Consider the following 15329-nt stretch of genomic DNA (forward strand, 5'->3'; position numbering starts at 1 on the left):
AGATACTACTGCTAAGCATCTTAAAACATTAAGCACCTGCTTGGCCAAACACGACTCATTTTTACTCTGCCAGTATCCATATAATGCTGTAACTTTCAAATTTTAGTTTCCTTTTGCCAAGTTTGTGAACAGCACATCAGCAGTCCCATAAAAAATATACTAAATATAAGTATAATGGTTAATTTTATTGTCAACTTTGCTAAAGCATAGTACCCAGATACGTGGTCAAACATTATTCTAGAATTATTCTACATGTGTCTGTGAAGGTATTTTTTAGGTGAAATAAACATTTCAATCAGTAGGCTTTGATTACCCTCCACAATGTAAGTGGGCCTCATCTAATCAGTTGAGGTCTTAACCAAAAAAAGAAAAAAAAAAAAAAAAAAAAAAAAGACTGACCACCTCCAAACAGAGGGAATTCTGCCACCAGACTGCCTTTAGACTCGAATTGTAACTCTTCCCTCGGTCTCTAGCCTGCTGGCCTACCCTCTAGATTTTGGATTTGCTAGCTCCCACAATTGCATGAACTAATTCCCTTAAAATAAATCTCTCTCTCTACATATATACACACTCCCTATTTTGTTTCTCTGAAGAACTCTAATATAATTAAGCAGACACTTCTGTTAAGAAGTTACATTATTCTTCAAGGCCACTTATGACTCTATCACTGAATTCTTAAAACAACAGAATATTTAGGAATCACACATTCTTATAGTAATTTTCAGGTTATAAAAAGCACCATTCTCCAAAAATACTCTTTTTAATATAATCCTAAATGAAACTATGCCAATTTAGTGGAGGGGAACTAGAGATTTTATCTAATCTCCTGAGAAACTTTTCCAAGATGGGCAAAGAAGTTGAGATAAATAATAACCCAGTATGAGAAATGAATTATCAAATCCCAAACAAATGGCTACTATACTTGTATTCTGGTTCAGGACAAATAAAAAAAAAATCCAATATTTTGATATAAATGAGACCAAATGGGAAATAACTTTCTTATATAGACCTCATTTCCAGATAATGTAATTCTCCGTCAACATTAGAAAGTTGCTGAAATGTTTAGGTTTGAAGCTAACTTCTCTTGATCTAGTTCACATTCTGGTTATTTTAAGAACATATCACTTACCTCACTGACTTCTCTATCTGCCTCTCCACTTCTATTCTGAGCCTCCAGGAGAGTAATCTGAGAAGACAGTTTTTCTGAAAGTCACAAAATAAATATCCTTAGATGATTTATGAAGAGTGTTTGAGAAAACAGAGACATGATTGTGTGTGAGGCTATTTGAGATGCATGATATAATCCAAGAGGAAAGAAATAAACAAAATAGTTTTGGGAAGATAAAAGGTTTATTTAATCAAAAAGAAATGGCAAGAGAAGACGTGATATAAGACAGAATGGTGGGGAAAAATACAGAATGGTTCTTGGTGATGATAGTTAATCTGAATGAAGTATATAAATAGTGGAGGGCTTTAGAGGAGAAGGATACTAGAGCATTTGAAGAGTAGCAGCTATTTCTGTGGCACAATTTGGGACTTCTAGGGTAATAAATTTGCCTTGATTTATCCATAACCCTACTGTGTTCATAATATACATCTTACATTCATACAGCACTTAAAGGTCTTCAATGTTCTTTCACATATGTTTATAAAGACATCAAATTTTAGCACTAGAACACAGCTATCTAATCTCCTCAATGACCATATAAAGAAACATTGAAATGACATGACCTACAGCTAGTTCACAGAGAGCTGGGATCATAATCCAATCTTCTAAGTTCTACCCCATGTTCTATTTTGATACATATATCTAAAAATACATACATATTTTGATACATATATCTAGTAGTACCTTGGAGGATAAAAACACTGAGTATTAACATGCCCCCAAGAAGTTTATACTCTTTCTGAGAAGCTAAGACAGATATATTAAAGGCAAAAAAAAGCATTTTATACTACACCTAAATGTCTTAACATGACCTACATGGGCTCTCATGAGTTGACCCCACCTATTCTACAACCTTTCTTCTGCACTGGCCCTTTTTTGCTCACTCTCCTCCCAAAATACTGGCTTTATTTCTGTCTGCAAACATATCAAGTTTATTCAGATTTCATGGTATTTGCACTGCTTTTTTCTCTGCTTGGAATGCTTCTTGCTTGGCCTTTTTGCATGGCTGTCCCCTTTTCTTCATTCAGGTTTCAAGTTCTCAGAGAGGCCTACCCTAATGACTCTAATGTTGCTTTCCTCTTCCCCCAGGCATACTTGCAGTTATCTATTTTATTTTATTTTTATCCTAATACTTATCATGTTCTGAAATTTTCTTATTTATATATCTGTTCATGGCCTATCTTCCCCTGTAATGTGTTAGGCAAGTTATCACAGCAACTAGATTACTGCTTGGCACATAGAATAGGTACCACAGAAATCTGCTAAATGAATGAATGACAATTCATGAAACAAATGAATTTGAGATAGTATATAATGTGTTCAGACATCTCACAAGATTATTTGAGGAAGAGGTACAGTGGTAGAAACGGAAGTGCAAAAGGGGAGTTGAATAGAATATGACACATAAAGCAAAGGTAACCTAAAACCAAACACAAAAACTAATACCGAAAACCTTAAGGGCAGTGATCCTTGCAGGAAAAAGCAAAGAGAATGGAACTTGTGTAACACCTCTAAACTATAATGAGCTACATGACAGTGATAGGCACTGTTTGCAAAACTGCAAAATAAGCATCATGGAGAAAGTCTCAAAGAAGTGCTTTAAGTGGGTTGATTAATGAGCTGAATTTGTGGTGTTCTTTATATATTAGCAATGGTGGGAACAGTCTAATACAGATATATAATCCCCAGCTAAGTAGAACTGAAAAATGGTTAAGGTGGAAATACTGTCTCTAGAGTTTAAGAAAGGTACAAACTTGGGGCACCTGGGTGGCTCAGTTGGTTAAGCATCCGACTTCAGCTCAGGTTATGATTACACAGTTCGTGAGTTCAAGCCCCTTGTTGACAGCTCAGAGCCTGGAGCCTGCTTCAGATTCTGTGTCTCCCTCTCTCTCTCTGCCCCTCCCCCACTTGGGCTCTGTCTCTCTCTCTCTCTCTCTTTCTCAAAAGTAAATAAACATTAAAAAAAATAAAAAGAAATGGTACAAACTTTACTTGGTAAAGTACCCTAGTTGAGGTCTGAAAGATGAATAAGAATTAGCCTGACTAAACGAAAGGGATAGGGTTGTCAGTAGTATATAGCATGAGCAAAACTCAAAATGTTTTCTACTTTTGGACCTTTATTTTACACTGATCTCTGTTACTTCATCCCCAAAATGTATTACCGGGAATACCCTTTCTCTCATCATTTTGCCTCTTTAAAAATTCATCCTCTTATTAAGGTCCTATTCAAGCCATGCTCCTGAAAAGATCCCTTGACCACTCCAAAATACTGATATCCTGCAGCATTTACATCCCATAATGTAAAATGTTATACTTACATAAACACGGGTATGATGCTCTAATTGGTCATTGTGTATTAATCCTATCTTTAATAACCACCAGCTGTGCTAAGATCATTGTCATCGAATCAGAAAATCTACATGTTATACATGTATAGTGATAAAAGTAGAAGCATGTGGGTTGAGAAGACAGAGAATTATGGTTTTCATTTATACGTACCATTCTCAGCTTTCAGCTCCTCCAGCTCTATAGAACTAAGGAACAAAGCTCTCTTTTCATTCTCTAGTTCTACCACTTTCTTCTGCAAGAAGGCAATATTCTCCTCAGTGACTACCTAAAATGTAGAAAGACAACAAATTAATGATTCTCAGTGAAAAACCCTCACATAATGCCCAGATAGCCTCTGGCATTTTTGTCTTCTAAAAGTTCTCCAGCCATGAAAATACTTTAAATATGGCATCTACTTATTTGCCTAGCTCATCTTTAAAGTAATGCTTTTTATCAGAAGATAGAAAAATTTTCACACAAACTTCTAGTTCATTGGCTTTCAAATTTAAGAATAGGCACTGGATTACAAAGACAGAAATCTCAAGTCTATTGCACAAGAAAAAACATTTTCAGGTCCATAAGTAACATTACAAAGTTTGCTTAATGCCACTTGATAACCAGATCACTCTCTTGTAGGAGACTAAACATTAAGAGTGACTCCCAAAGAAGAACAGGGACAAAAGTTAATATATAATCTTTAAAAAGAAGAAGAGCCATAACTGTTTTTGTTTTTTCCAAGGATAACAAAAATTATCTTGTGCTTCATTATTCATCCATATTGGTTTTGTTTTCCTAGTGAGGCAAATATCTCATTAGGACACATCTTTAGTTGTCTGTCGTTTTATACAGGTTTTTCTCTGCCAAGGGGATTTTCTATACAATTCTTCATAAAAGCGTAGAATTTTTGAGCCTTGATAGTCTTTACAGCCTACTCAGCCCCAAATCTTCACTTAATGTTTAAAGAAATGGCAAGAGATGAGTTTAAGGATTCTATGACTTGTTCTAAGGAAAGTTCCCGGTTTGCATTACAAGGAGCAAGTAAAACACTGACAGAAAAGCCTCAGAATGAGATCTTGAAAAACAAGGAAACAGACTTTGGGGCAAACACACCTGCCAGAGTGTGAGAGGAAAAATCAATGAAAGAAGAAAAAATGAATTATCAAATCCCAAATAAGAAAAAACGGTACAGCTAAATCCAATCGTATCAATAATTACATTAAATGGACACTAAACACTCTAATAAAGTAGAGATTATGAGAAGAAATAAAAGAGCATAACCAAACTTTATGCTGCTTTTAAGACATTCACTTTTTTTTTTTTTTTTTTGAAATTTACTGTCAAATTGGTTTCCATACAACACCCAGTGCTCATCCCAAAAGGTGCCTTCCTCAATACCCATCACCCACCCTCTCCTCCCTCCCACCTCCCATCAACCCTCAGTTTGTTCTCAGTTTTTAACAGTCTCTTATGCTTTGGCTCTTTTTTTTTTTTTTCCTTCCCCTCCCCCATGGGTTTCTGTTAAGTTTCTCAGGATCCACATAAGAGTGAAACCATATGGTATCTGTCTTTCTCTGTATGTCTTATTTCACTTAGCATCACACTCTCCAGTTCCATCCATGTTGCTACAAAGGGCCATATTTCATTCTTTCTCATTGCCACGTAGTACTCCATTGTGTATATAAACCACAATTTCTTTATCCATGCATCAGTTGACGGACATTTAGGCTCTTTCCATAATTTGGCTATTGTTGACAGTGCTGCTATAAACATTGGGGTACAAGTGCCCCTATGCATCAGTACTCCTGTATCCCTTGGGTAAATTCCTAGCAGTGCTACTGCTGGGTCATAGGGTAGGTAAGACATTCACTTTAAAGAAAGAGTAACTTGAGGGGCGCCTGGGTGGCGCAGTCGGTTGGGCGTCCGACTTCAGCCAGGTCACGATCTCGCGGTCTGTGAGTTCGAGCCCCGCGTCGGGCTCTGGGCTGATGGCTCAGAGCCTGGAGCCTGTTTCCGATTCTGTGTCTCCCTCTCTCTCTGCCCCTCCCCCGTTCATGCTCTGTCTCTCTCTGTCCCAAAAATAAATAAATGTTGAAAAAAAAAATTTTTAAAGAAAGAGTAACTTGAAAGTAAAAGGATAGAAAAGAATGTACTATACAAACAGTAAACATCAGAAGACTAGAGTTCTTTCATTAATATCAGATAAAAAAAGAACTTCAAGTAAGGAAATGTTACTAGAGGTAGAGTAACATTTTATAAATGAAATAAGGAACATTTCCTCAGAAGACATAAAATCATAAATGTAAAGGTAATTAATAACAGAAATTCAAATTACAAAGAAGCAAAAAATGACAATTAAAAGGAAAAATAGACAATTCCAGAATCCAATAACTAGAGAATATACGTCCTTTACAAGTGCACAAGGTATGATCACCAAGAAAGACCACAGGCTGTATCATAAAACAAGTCTCTAAAAAATGTCAAAGGATTTTAAATCATATACAGCATATTATCTGATCACAATGAAATCCAATTACAAATCAATAATAATAAAATATCTAGAAATAAAACCAAATTTCTAGATATTAAACAACACACTTCTAAATAATCCACAAAGAAGAAATCGCAAGGAAAATGAACAATAAAAAATGAACAATAAAAAATATATCAAACTATGGACTTTGAGAGAATTGTGTAACTTTAAATGAAAAATGCTTATATGAGGGAAAAAAACTTAAACCTTTGATATAAAGTTCCATCTTGAAAGGTTAGCAAAAGAACAACAAAGTAAAACCAATTAAGTAGAAAGAAATACCAGAAAGCAACAATCAATGAAAGTGAAAACAGACCAGTAACAGAGAAAATCAACAAAGCCAAAGCTAGTTCTTTGAAAAGATTTAAAAAAAATAAGAAGTGGAATAATTGCTAGTAACACTGCTCAGGAAAACAAAGCATAAATTGAGGGAATTTTAATCAAAGGATACACACTTGCAGTGAGAAGATGAACAAATTCTGTCCTGGAGAGCTAATTTACAGCACTGTGATACACAGTTAGTGATACTGTATCACATACTTGAAAGTTGCTGAGAGACTAGATCTTCAATATTCTCACCACAAAACAGAAGTGATAATTATGTGACATGATGGAGGTGTTAGCTAAGGCTAAGGTAATCATACTGTAAAATATAAATGAATCAAATCAATACTTTGTACACCTCAAACTTATACAATGATGTATCAATTATATCTCAGTTTTTAAAAAACAATAGGGACTGGGGTGAGGGTGAGTGCCACTAAAAAGCTATGGGCATTAAAAGGATAAAGAGGGAATATTATAACCAACAATATGACAAAAACTAGACATCTTCAATGAAATGGGCAAAATCTCAAAAACAATAACAAAAAAAACCCAAACTGACATAAGATGAAAAAAATCTTATTAGCATTATACCTGTAAAAGAAATTCAATTTCTTTCTTTCTTTTACAATTTTAGACTCAGACGGTCTCACTGTTGAATTCTTTCAGACATTTAATACCAATCTTAAACTCTCAGAAAATAAAAAGGAACACTTTCAAGCTTGTCTTATGAGGCCAGCACAATCTTTTTTTTTTTTTTTTCAACGTTTATTTATTTTTGGGACAGAGAGAGACAGAGCATGAACGGGGGAGGGGCAGAGAGAGAGGGAGACACAGAATCGGAAACAGGCTCCAGGCTCCGAGCATCAGCCCAGAGCCTGACGCGGGGCTGGAACTCACGGACCGCGAGATCGTGACCTGGCTGAAGTCGGACGCTTAACCCACTGCACCACCCAGGCGCCCCAAGCACAATCTTAATATCAAAATCTCACAAAGATATTATAAAACAAAGAGAAAATTATAGACTGATATCCTCCATGAATATGGATACCAAATCCTTCACAAAATAGTAGCAAATCAAATTCAGTAATGTATTAAAGGGATAATACTTCATGACCAAGTGGGATTTATCCCAACAACACAAGGTTGGTTTAATATTAAAATACTGTACCACATTAACAGAATATAAAAGAAAATCCATATGTGCATTTAGAAAAATGCAGAAAAAGCATTTGACAAAATTCAATGCCGATTCTCAGAAAACTAGAAATAGAGGGGAATGTCCTCAATCCTGTAAAGGACATTTATTGAAAACCTAAAGTTAATGGTAAGCATAGCTAATGATAAAATATGGAACATTTTCCCATAAGATCAGGAACAATGCAAGAATCTCACCACTTTATGAAATAGTGTAATGAAAATGAAGGTCCTAGCTATTGCATAAAAAAAAGAAAGACATAAAGATTAGAAAGAAGTAAAAGTCATCTTTATTTGGAGATGACATGACGGTTTACTTAGAAAATCCAAGGAATCTATAAAAAGAGACTAGAACTAATAAAATGAATATTTGTCAAGTTCAGATAAAGTTACTAAGCAAAATTCAATTGTACATTTACATATTAGCAGCAAACAGCTGGAAACTGAAATTAGAATAATTCCATCTACAATAGCATCAACAGGCATGAACTACTTTGGAATAAACTTTTAAATGTGCACAGCCCCTCCAATGAAAACTATAAAACATCACTGAAGGAAATTAAAGAAGATAAAAATAAGTGGGAAAATATACTACATTTGCTCATGGATTGATAAGTTCAGTAGTGTTAAGATGTCAATTCTCCCTAAATTGATCTATAGATTCAACACAGTGCCAACTCAAAATCCCACCCAGCTTTCTTTCGTTTTTTTTTTTTTTTTTTAATACAATTTGAGAACACAGACTATATACTTTCTGTGGATATGTACCTGTAATAAAGCGATCTTGAATAGAAGAACAAAATCAAAAGACTTATACTACTTGACTTCAAGACTAACTACACTCTACAGTAGTAAAGACAGTGTGTTACTGGCATAAGGACTGACAAATAGATCAAGACAACAGACTACTAAGTTCAGAAATGGACCTAGTAATCATTTGATTTTCAACAAATATACCAAAGAAATCCAATGAGGAAAGTAAAGTCTTTTCAAGAAATAGTGCTGAAACAACTGGACATCTATATGGGGGAAAAAAATAAGCCTTGATCCTTACCTTACACTACACACAAAAATTCTGAGGTTCAGAGACTTAACTGGGAAGGCTAAAACCGTAAAGCTTGTGGAAGAAAACAAGACAAAAACTTTAATGACTTGGCATTAAGCAAAGGTTTCCTAGTTAGGGCACAGAAAATTATAACAATAAAAAAAATTGATAAATAACAGGTTTCATCAAAATTATAAAATGTCTACTAATTAAAAGACATGAAGAATATGAGTAGGAGGCAAGCCACTGTGTGGGAGAAAATAGTCACGAAACAGATTTGAAAATCTTGGAGAAAATGTGGAACAACTAGAACTCTCATATATTTTAGGTGGCAATGTAAAATAATACAACCACTTTGGGAAATGATTCGGCAGTTTCTTATAAAGCTAAATACATACGCTATGGCCCAGCAATTCCTCAACTAGTATTTACTGAAGATAAATGAAAACGTATGTCCTCACAAATACCTGTACAAGAATGTTTATAGCAGCTTAATTCATAATGGCCAAAGCCCAGGAAATCATCAACAGGAAATTACAGCACAGTCATGCAAAAGGAAAATGCAATATATTCACAAAATTAAGTACTTCTCAGCAATATAAAAAGTACAGTATGACATATGCAGCAATATGGATGAATCTCAAAACAGGCTGAGTGTAAGAAACTTTACACAAAAGAGCACATATATTTACATGACTCTGGAAAACAGGCAAAATTAATCTGTGGTGAAAAAACAGAACATTGGTCAACTCTAGAAGGTTAGGATGTGATTGGCTTCAAAAAGGTATGAGAATACTTCGTGGGGAGATAGTGATATATCTTGATAGGGATTTGGGGTAACAGTAGTGTATGCATTTGACAAAACTCAATGAATGGTACATTTAATATTTATACATTTCATGTTTCATAAATCTTACTTCAAAAGAAAAAAACTATAAATAAATATTAAAATCTAGTCAATGATATGCATGTTGGAATATTTAGAGAAAAATGTATCTACAACTTCCTGTGAAATACATAAAAAATTAAGATGAGGTAGTGGATGGATAAATGGATAGATGTTTTATAAAGCAAATACAGTAAGATGTTTTGTTTTGTTTTGTTTTGTTTTGCTTGTTTTTTAGTAAAATGTTGATAGAACCCAGATAGTGGATATAGAGGTATTCACTATCATATTCTTTAAATTTTTTGAAATTATTGAAAAATGTCTTTAAACATTAGAGGGAAAAGTTGTGATTTTGAGAACAGAAGAGATTGGAAAGCTAGATGCTAGAATCCAGGAAACAAAAATTTTTATCAGGGTACAGTACTGCCCAGGGACCATGGAACTCTGCTGGTCAATATGTCTGTCAGTTTGGAAGGGTATAGCTTATAATGGAGATGAATGAATCCAGTTATCCCAGCTTGACACTAGCCAATTAAGAGCATCAAACTAACTCTCCTTGTTCTGATAATCATGCTCCGTAACAGCCTTATGATGATTACACTCTAGCTTCTCACAGAGATTTTTACAGATGGAAAAGAGAATATATGGGCCAATCAACAGCTAATTGGCAATTAAAGTTTCTACTGTTACTTAATGAGAGCATTATGATTTCTATAATAGACTTAAACATCTGGTTAGATGAAATTGTGTACATTAAAGCTGATCAAATCTCAGTCTACCAAAAACAAAATTGACTTCTCAGCTGATAAAAGGGATTATAAAATAAAAAATAATGATTTATTTCCAAATCAGAATTCTAAGACCTTAGAATCAGAAAGGCTCCTGAGATCATGGTACTTATTATCTATTATTTCCTCATTAATCACTGTTGAGACACTAAATTAATGGCTTTCATGATTCCTTTCAAATGGAATCACCTCCAAAAAAGCATCTTATCAGGGCGTCTGGGTGGCTCAGTTGGTTAAGTGTCTGACTCTTGGTTTCAGCTCAGGTCATGATCTCACAATTTCTTGAGTTTGAGCCCCATATTGGCCTCTGCACTGACAGTGTGGAGCTTGCTTGGGATTCTCCCTTTCTCTCTGCTCTTCCCCTGCTCACACCCTCTCTGTCTCTCTCAAAATACATAAATAATTTTTTTTAAAAAAGCATCCTATCAGGCAGAAGAGACAGAAAGTTTATACTACTTTCTGGAATAAATTCTCATTAGAGCACTCAAGTATAGATATAGCAAAGACAGATCATATTCGTAAGAAGTAAACATTTAATTACCTGTGTATCCTCAGTATAAACATCTGGGAGAGAAGTCTGAGATGCTGCTTCATGTTGTTGCAAGGTTGGTCTGCTTAGAAATTTGACTTGCTCTAAGGAAAGGAAAGTAAGTAAATAAAAATGATTTCTGCTACAAGTCTGAAACTTGGTAAATTGTTATCTTCTAGAGATATACCACATGCTGCTTACTCCAGTTATATTTTTTTTAATATTTTTTTTAATGTTTATTTACTTCTGAGACAGATGGAGCATGAGTGGGGGAGGGGCAGAGATAGAGGGAGACACAGAATCCAAAGCAGGCTCCAGGCTCAGAGCTGTCAGCACAGAGCCCAACATGGGGCTCAAAGTCACAGACCATGAGATCATGACCTGAGCCGAAGTCAGTCACTCAACCAACTGAGCCACCCAGGCACCCCTTACTCCAGTTATCTTAATTAAAATTATGCCAATGTCATGCTTTAACTGTTCACATGCTCTGAAGGACCAAAAGGCATCTCAGCAAACCACTTCCTTAAAAGGTAAAATAAAACAGGATTAGAATTTTTTACAAAGTCATTTTTCCTTAACCCCTTGAAAATGCCTTTAGTATTTTTATTTTCTTCACTCTACACTGAATCATTATGAGTCCTACCAAGATAATATGGCACAACTCTGCACATAAATATGGTCCAGTTAAGAGGACAGTGTGCTCATGTAATACACTGTTCCCATGTAATGCCTTTCCAGGCTTTCTGGTTAATGTTCAACTCCTCAATACAGATCTTCAGCTTAAGTTTTTCTAAAATCTTTCCTTCAAATGTATGCCAATCTCTTCGAATTAAATTAGAAGCATGTATTACTTTAATAATAAAACTTTTTTAAAAAATAAGTTTTCATTAGACCTTCTTAAAGGATAAAGATTTTCCTTAAAAAGAACCTTTTACCTTTAAGAAAAGCATTCAGATCCATCTTTACAAGTAAGGATGATTCCACACCATTCAGTTTCCCTACCTATGTACCTAGATCTAGCCTGAGTTTCCCAAAAATTAATTCAAATCCTACTCATTTATTGGGAAAAAATAACAACACAAGAAACAACAGGTGTCAATGAGGATGTGGAGAAAGGGGAATCCTCTTACACTGTTGGTGGGAATGCAAACTGGTGCAGCCACTCTGGAAAATAGTACGGAGGTTCCTCAAAGAGTTAAAAATAGAACTACCCGGGGCGCCTGGGTGGCGCAGTCGGTTAAGCGTCCGACTTCAGCCAGGTCACGATCTCGCAGTCCGTGAGTTCGAGCCCCGCGTCAGGCTCTGGGCTGATGGCTCGGAGCCTGGAGCCTGTTTCCGATTCTGTGTCTCCCTCTCTCTCTGCCCCTCCCCCGTTCATGCTCTGTCTCTCTCTGTCCCAAAAATAAATAAACGTTGAAAAAAAAAATTAAAAAAAAAAAAAAAAAAAAATAGAACTACCCTATGATCGAGCAGTTGCACTACTAGGTATTTACCCAAAGGATACAAAAATCGTATTCGAAGGGATTCATGCACCCCAGTGTTTATAGCAGAATTATCAACAACAGCCAAACTATGGAAAGAGCCCAAATGTCCATCGACTGATGAATGGATAAAGAAGATGTGGCATATATATACAATGGAATATTATTCAGCCATCAAAAAGAACAAAATCTTGCCATTTGCAACAATGTGGACGGAACTAGAGTGTATTATGCTAGTGAAATAAGTCAGTCAGAGAAAGACAAATACCATCTGATTTCACACATATCTGGAATTTAAGAAACAAAACAGATGAACATATGGGGGGTGGCATGGAAAGAGGGAAACAAACTAAAAGAGACTCTTGAAAGACAGAGAACAAACTGAGGGTTATCAGAGGGAGGTGGATGGGAGATGGACTAGATGGGTGATAGGCATAAGGAGGGCACTTATGATGAGCACTGGGTGTTGTATGTAAGTGATGAATCACTGAATTCTACTCTTGAAACCAATATTGCACTGTATGTTAACTAAAATTTAAAGAAAAATTTGAAGAAAACAAAAAAGAAATCCTACTCATTTCAGTTACTGAAACTTTTAGATCACAGTTATGTTTCACATAGCATTCTTTTTAATACACGACACATCATTATCAATAGTTTTTATTTCTGTAATGATAATTATAATATTAAGCCAGATTATAACTTCAGCCAGAGATAGGAAAAATGACAGAGTTCAGAAGAGATGTCTTTCGTAATTCTGCTAATGATTCAATTGCTTTGAGCAAATGATGTCATTAACATATCCCTGAAATTCTGAAGTAGGAGACAGGTGCTAACCAAGTAGACTTGAAAAGCAACCAAATACTGACCTTCCAGTTGTTGAATAGCCTGGGCTGAATGAACTGCCTGTTCACTCTTATCTTGGAGAAGCTTTGAATTTTCCTCCTTTAGAGCATTACAGGCAGAATGTAGCTCTTGCTCAGTCTTCTGAAGACTCGAAATGTGAGAGATCTTCTCTTCCATTTCTGCTTTGTGCTTCTGCTCTAAAGCACTGTACCGGGACTGTAGTTCAGCCTGGGCTTGACCTGCTTGCTCAAGCTGCTCCAGAAGATGATGCATTTCTTCCTGCAGGTTATGGAAAGATAATTTTCTCTCTGTCACCTCAAGTTGCATCTTTTCCATTAGAATCTTGGACTCCTGTCTTTCTGTTTCCAAAGTGTTCCTTAAAGTATTATGCTCAGCTTCCATCTGCTGTAACTGCTGAGAGAGAATCTAAGAAAAAAAGACAAAGCTTCATGACCTATAAATTCATTCTTTCATTTCAATAAGCATAGTGAAGTACCTGTTCTAGGTGAAGCATGGGGCTAGAGACCCAGGACCAAACCTAAAATTGCATAAGACCCTGTATTTGCTCCTTGATACTTTTAACAGTTTCTATTCACACATACTTATTTGTGCGTCATCTTTTATTTTCTGTCTCTCCCATTACAAAATAAGTTCAATAAGTGAAGGGACTTTGTTTTATCATCACTGTTCTCTAGCACCAAGCATAGTGCATGTCACAATGAGTACGTGGTACTCAATAAATATTGAATGAACGAATGAATGAATGAATGTCGTTCCTGCCCTCATGGAACTCAGAGTTCAGTGGGAGTCACATTTAACCAGATAATTATAATTCAAAAGTGATAGAGGCCATGAGAGAGATACTTAGGTATTAACAGGAGCAGAGAAAAAGGGAAATTTGCCAAAAGTCACATAGTTGTAACTATTTGTATAGTAACTATCTAGTAAGAGGCACAACTGAGATTTGAACCTAACTGCCTGAAGACAGTGAGAGGAGCCTCGGGATCAGGATATAGGTTTTATTAGGATGGGAGATCTGGGAACATGTTTCTATGCAAGACGTCCTTCTCAAGAAGAGTTGAAAATTAAGAAGAAAGAAGATGATTGACTTTCTCCAGCAGCACGCAGCACCCAGATGAATAAGCAGAGAATCTGGACTATAGCACCGATTCTACATTAGGATTTGGCTACCTGAATGTGATAAGACAAGGACATAGGGAACCTAAGGTCTGATAAAAGAGTATTCCAAATGGTCAAACATGGGTCAACAGCAGATGGGGAAAGGAGAGAGGCCAAGAAAGAACTAACATACCAGAGGAACAAAGTGAAAGGACCGAAGGATCTCAATGAGAATAAAGGTCAAGACAGCCTGAGAAAGGGAATGACAGGATGGGTTACAGCCTGGGATGGGATACTTGAGCTTAAGATTTTAGAACATCTTTGTCTGATCACTTTAGATTCAGGGAATACTGCATGGTGGGATTATTTCAAGCCAACAGAAAATCAACAAAAACAAACAAGGGATAGTAAAAAACAGGCACAAGAACCATTCGAGATACCAAAGGAGCAAACTAACAGAAAGGAAACTCACTAGAAGACAGTATGACATTCTACAGAAACTAGGCTTCATGAGCTATAAATTCATTCTTTCATTTCAATAAGCATAGTGAATTCAATAAGCATAGGTGAAACATGGGGCTAGAGACCCAGGACCAAACCTAAAATTGCATAAGACCTAAAAGCACAAAGGAAAAAGCAAGAATAAAAGATACAAATAAAAGCAAGAATAAAAGATACAAAAGGTAAGCTCATCGTTATATCACCACCATGTAAGCACAGGGTATTTGTTGAAAGAATGAATAAATGGCACCAATTCTCAGAAGGCTTACGATGTTATGGAATGCCTGGGTGGCTCAGTTGGTTAAGCGTCTGACTTTTGATTTTGGCTCAGATCATGCTGTCACGATTCATGAGATAGAGCCTCAAGCTGGGCTCCCCATTGACAGCACAAAGCCTGCTTGGGATTCTCTCTCTCTCCGTTTCTCTCTGCCCCTCCTCCACTCCTCCATGTGTACATGCTCTCTCGCTCTCTCTCTCTCTCTCAAAAATAAATGAGAGGCGCTCGGGTTGTGGCTTAGCCAGTTGAGTGTCTTACTTTGGCTCAGGTCATGATCTTGCGGTCTATGAGATCAAGTCCCGCGTTGGGC

At 36.1% G+C, this 15329-nt stretch overlaps 1 protein-coding gene across 13 annotated transcripts in view; it reads right to left on the reverse strand.

Annotated features, from left to right (window-relative positions):
- GOLGB1 (golgin B1) overlaps positions 1-15329 on the reverse strand; it is an 89537-nt gene that overhangs the window by 40272 nt on the left and 33936 nt on the right. For all 13 annotated transcript variants that reach the window (XR_006718353.1, XR_006718352.1, XM_045502199.1 and 10 more), the window contains 4 exons: positions 13146-13548; positions 10808-10899; positions 3668-3782; positions 1130-1203 (listed from right to left, as the gene is read on the reverse strand). Coding sequence is in view for 11 of the 13 variants with exons in the window: in XM_045502199.1 (XP_045358155.1) it covers positions 1130-1203; positions 3668-3782; positions 10808-10899; positions 13146-13548 (684 nt within the window). In the remaining 2 variants the exon portion in view is untranslated. The remainder of the gene's footprint in view (positions 1-1129; positions 1204-3667; positions 3783-10807; positions 10900-13145; positions 13549-15329) is intronic.

This window comes from Leopardus geoffroyi, chromosome C2, assembly GCF_018350155.1.
Source record: "Leopardus geoffroyi isolate Oge1 chromosome C2, O.geoffroyi_Oge1_pat1.0, whole genome shotgun sequence".
In the NCBI taxonomy this organism is placed as follows: Eukaryota; Metazoa; Chordata; class Mammalia; order Carnivora; family Felidae; genus Leopardus; species Leopardus geoffroyi.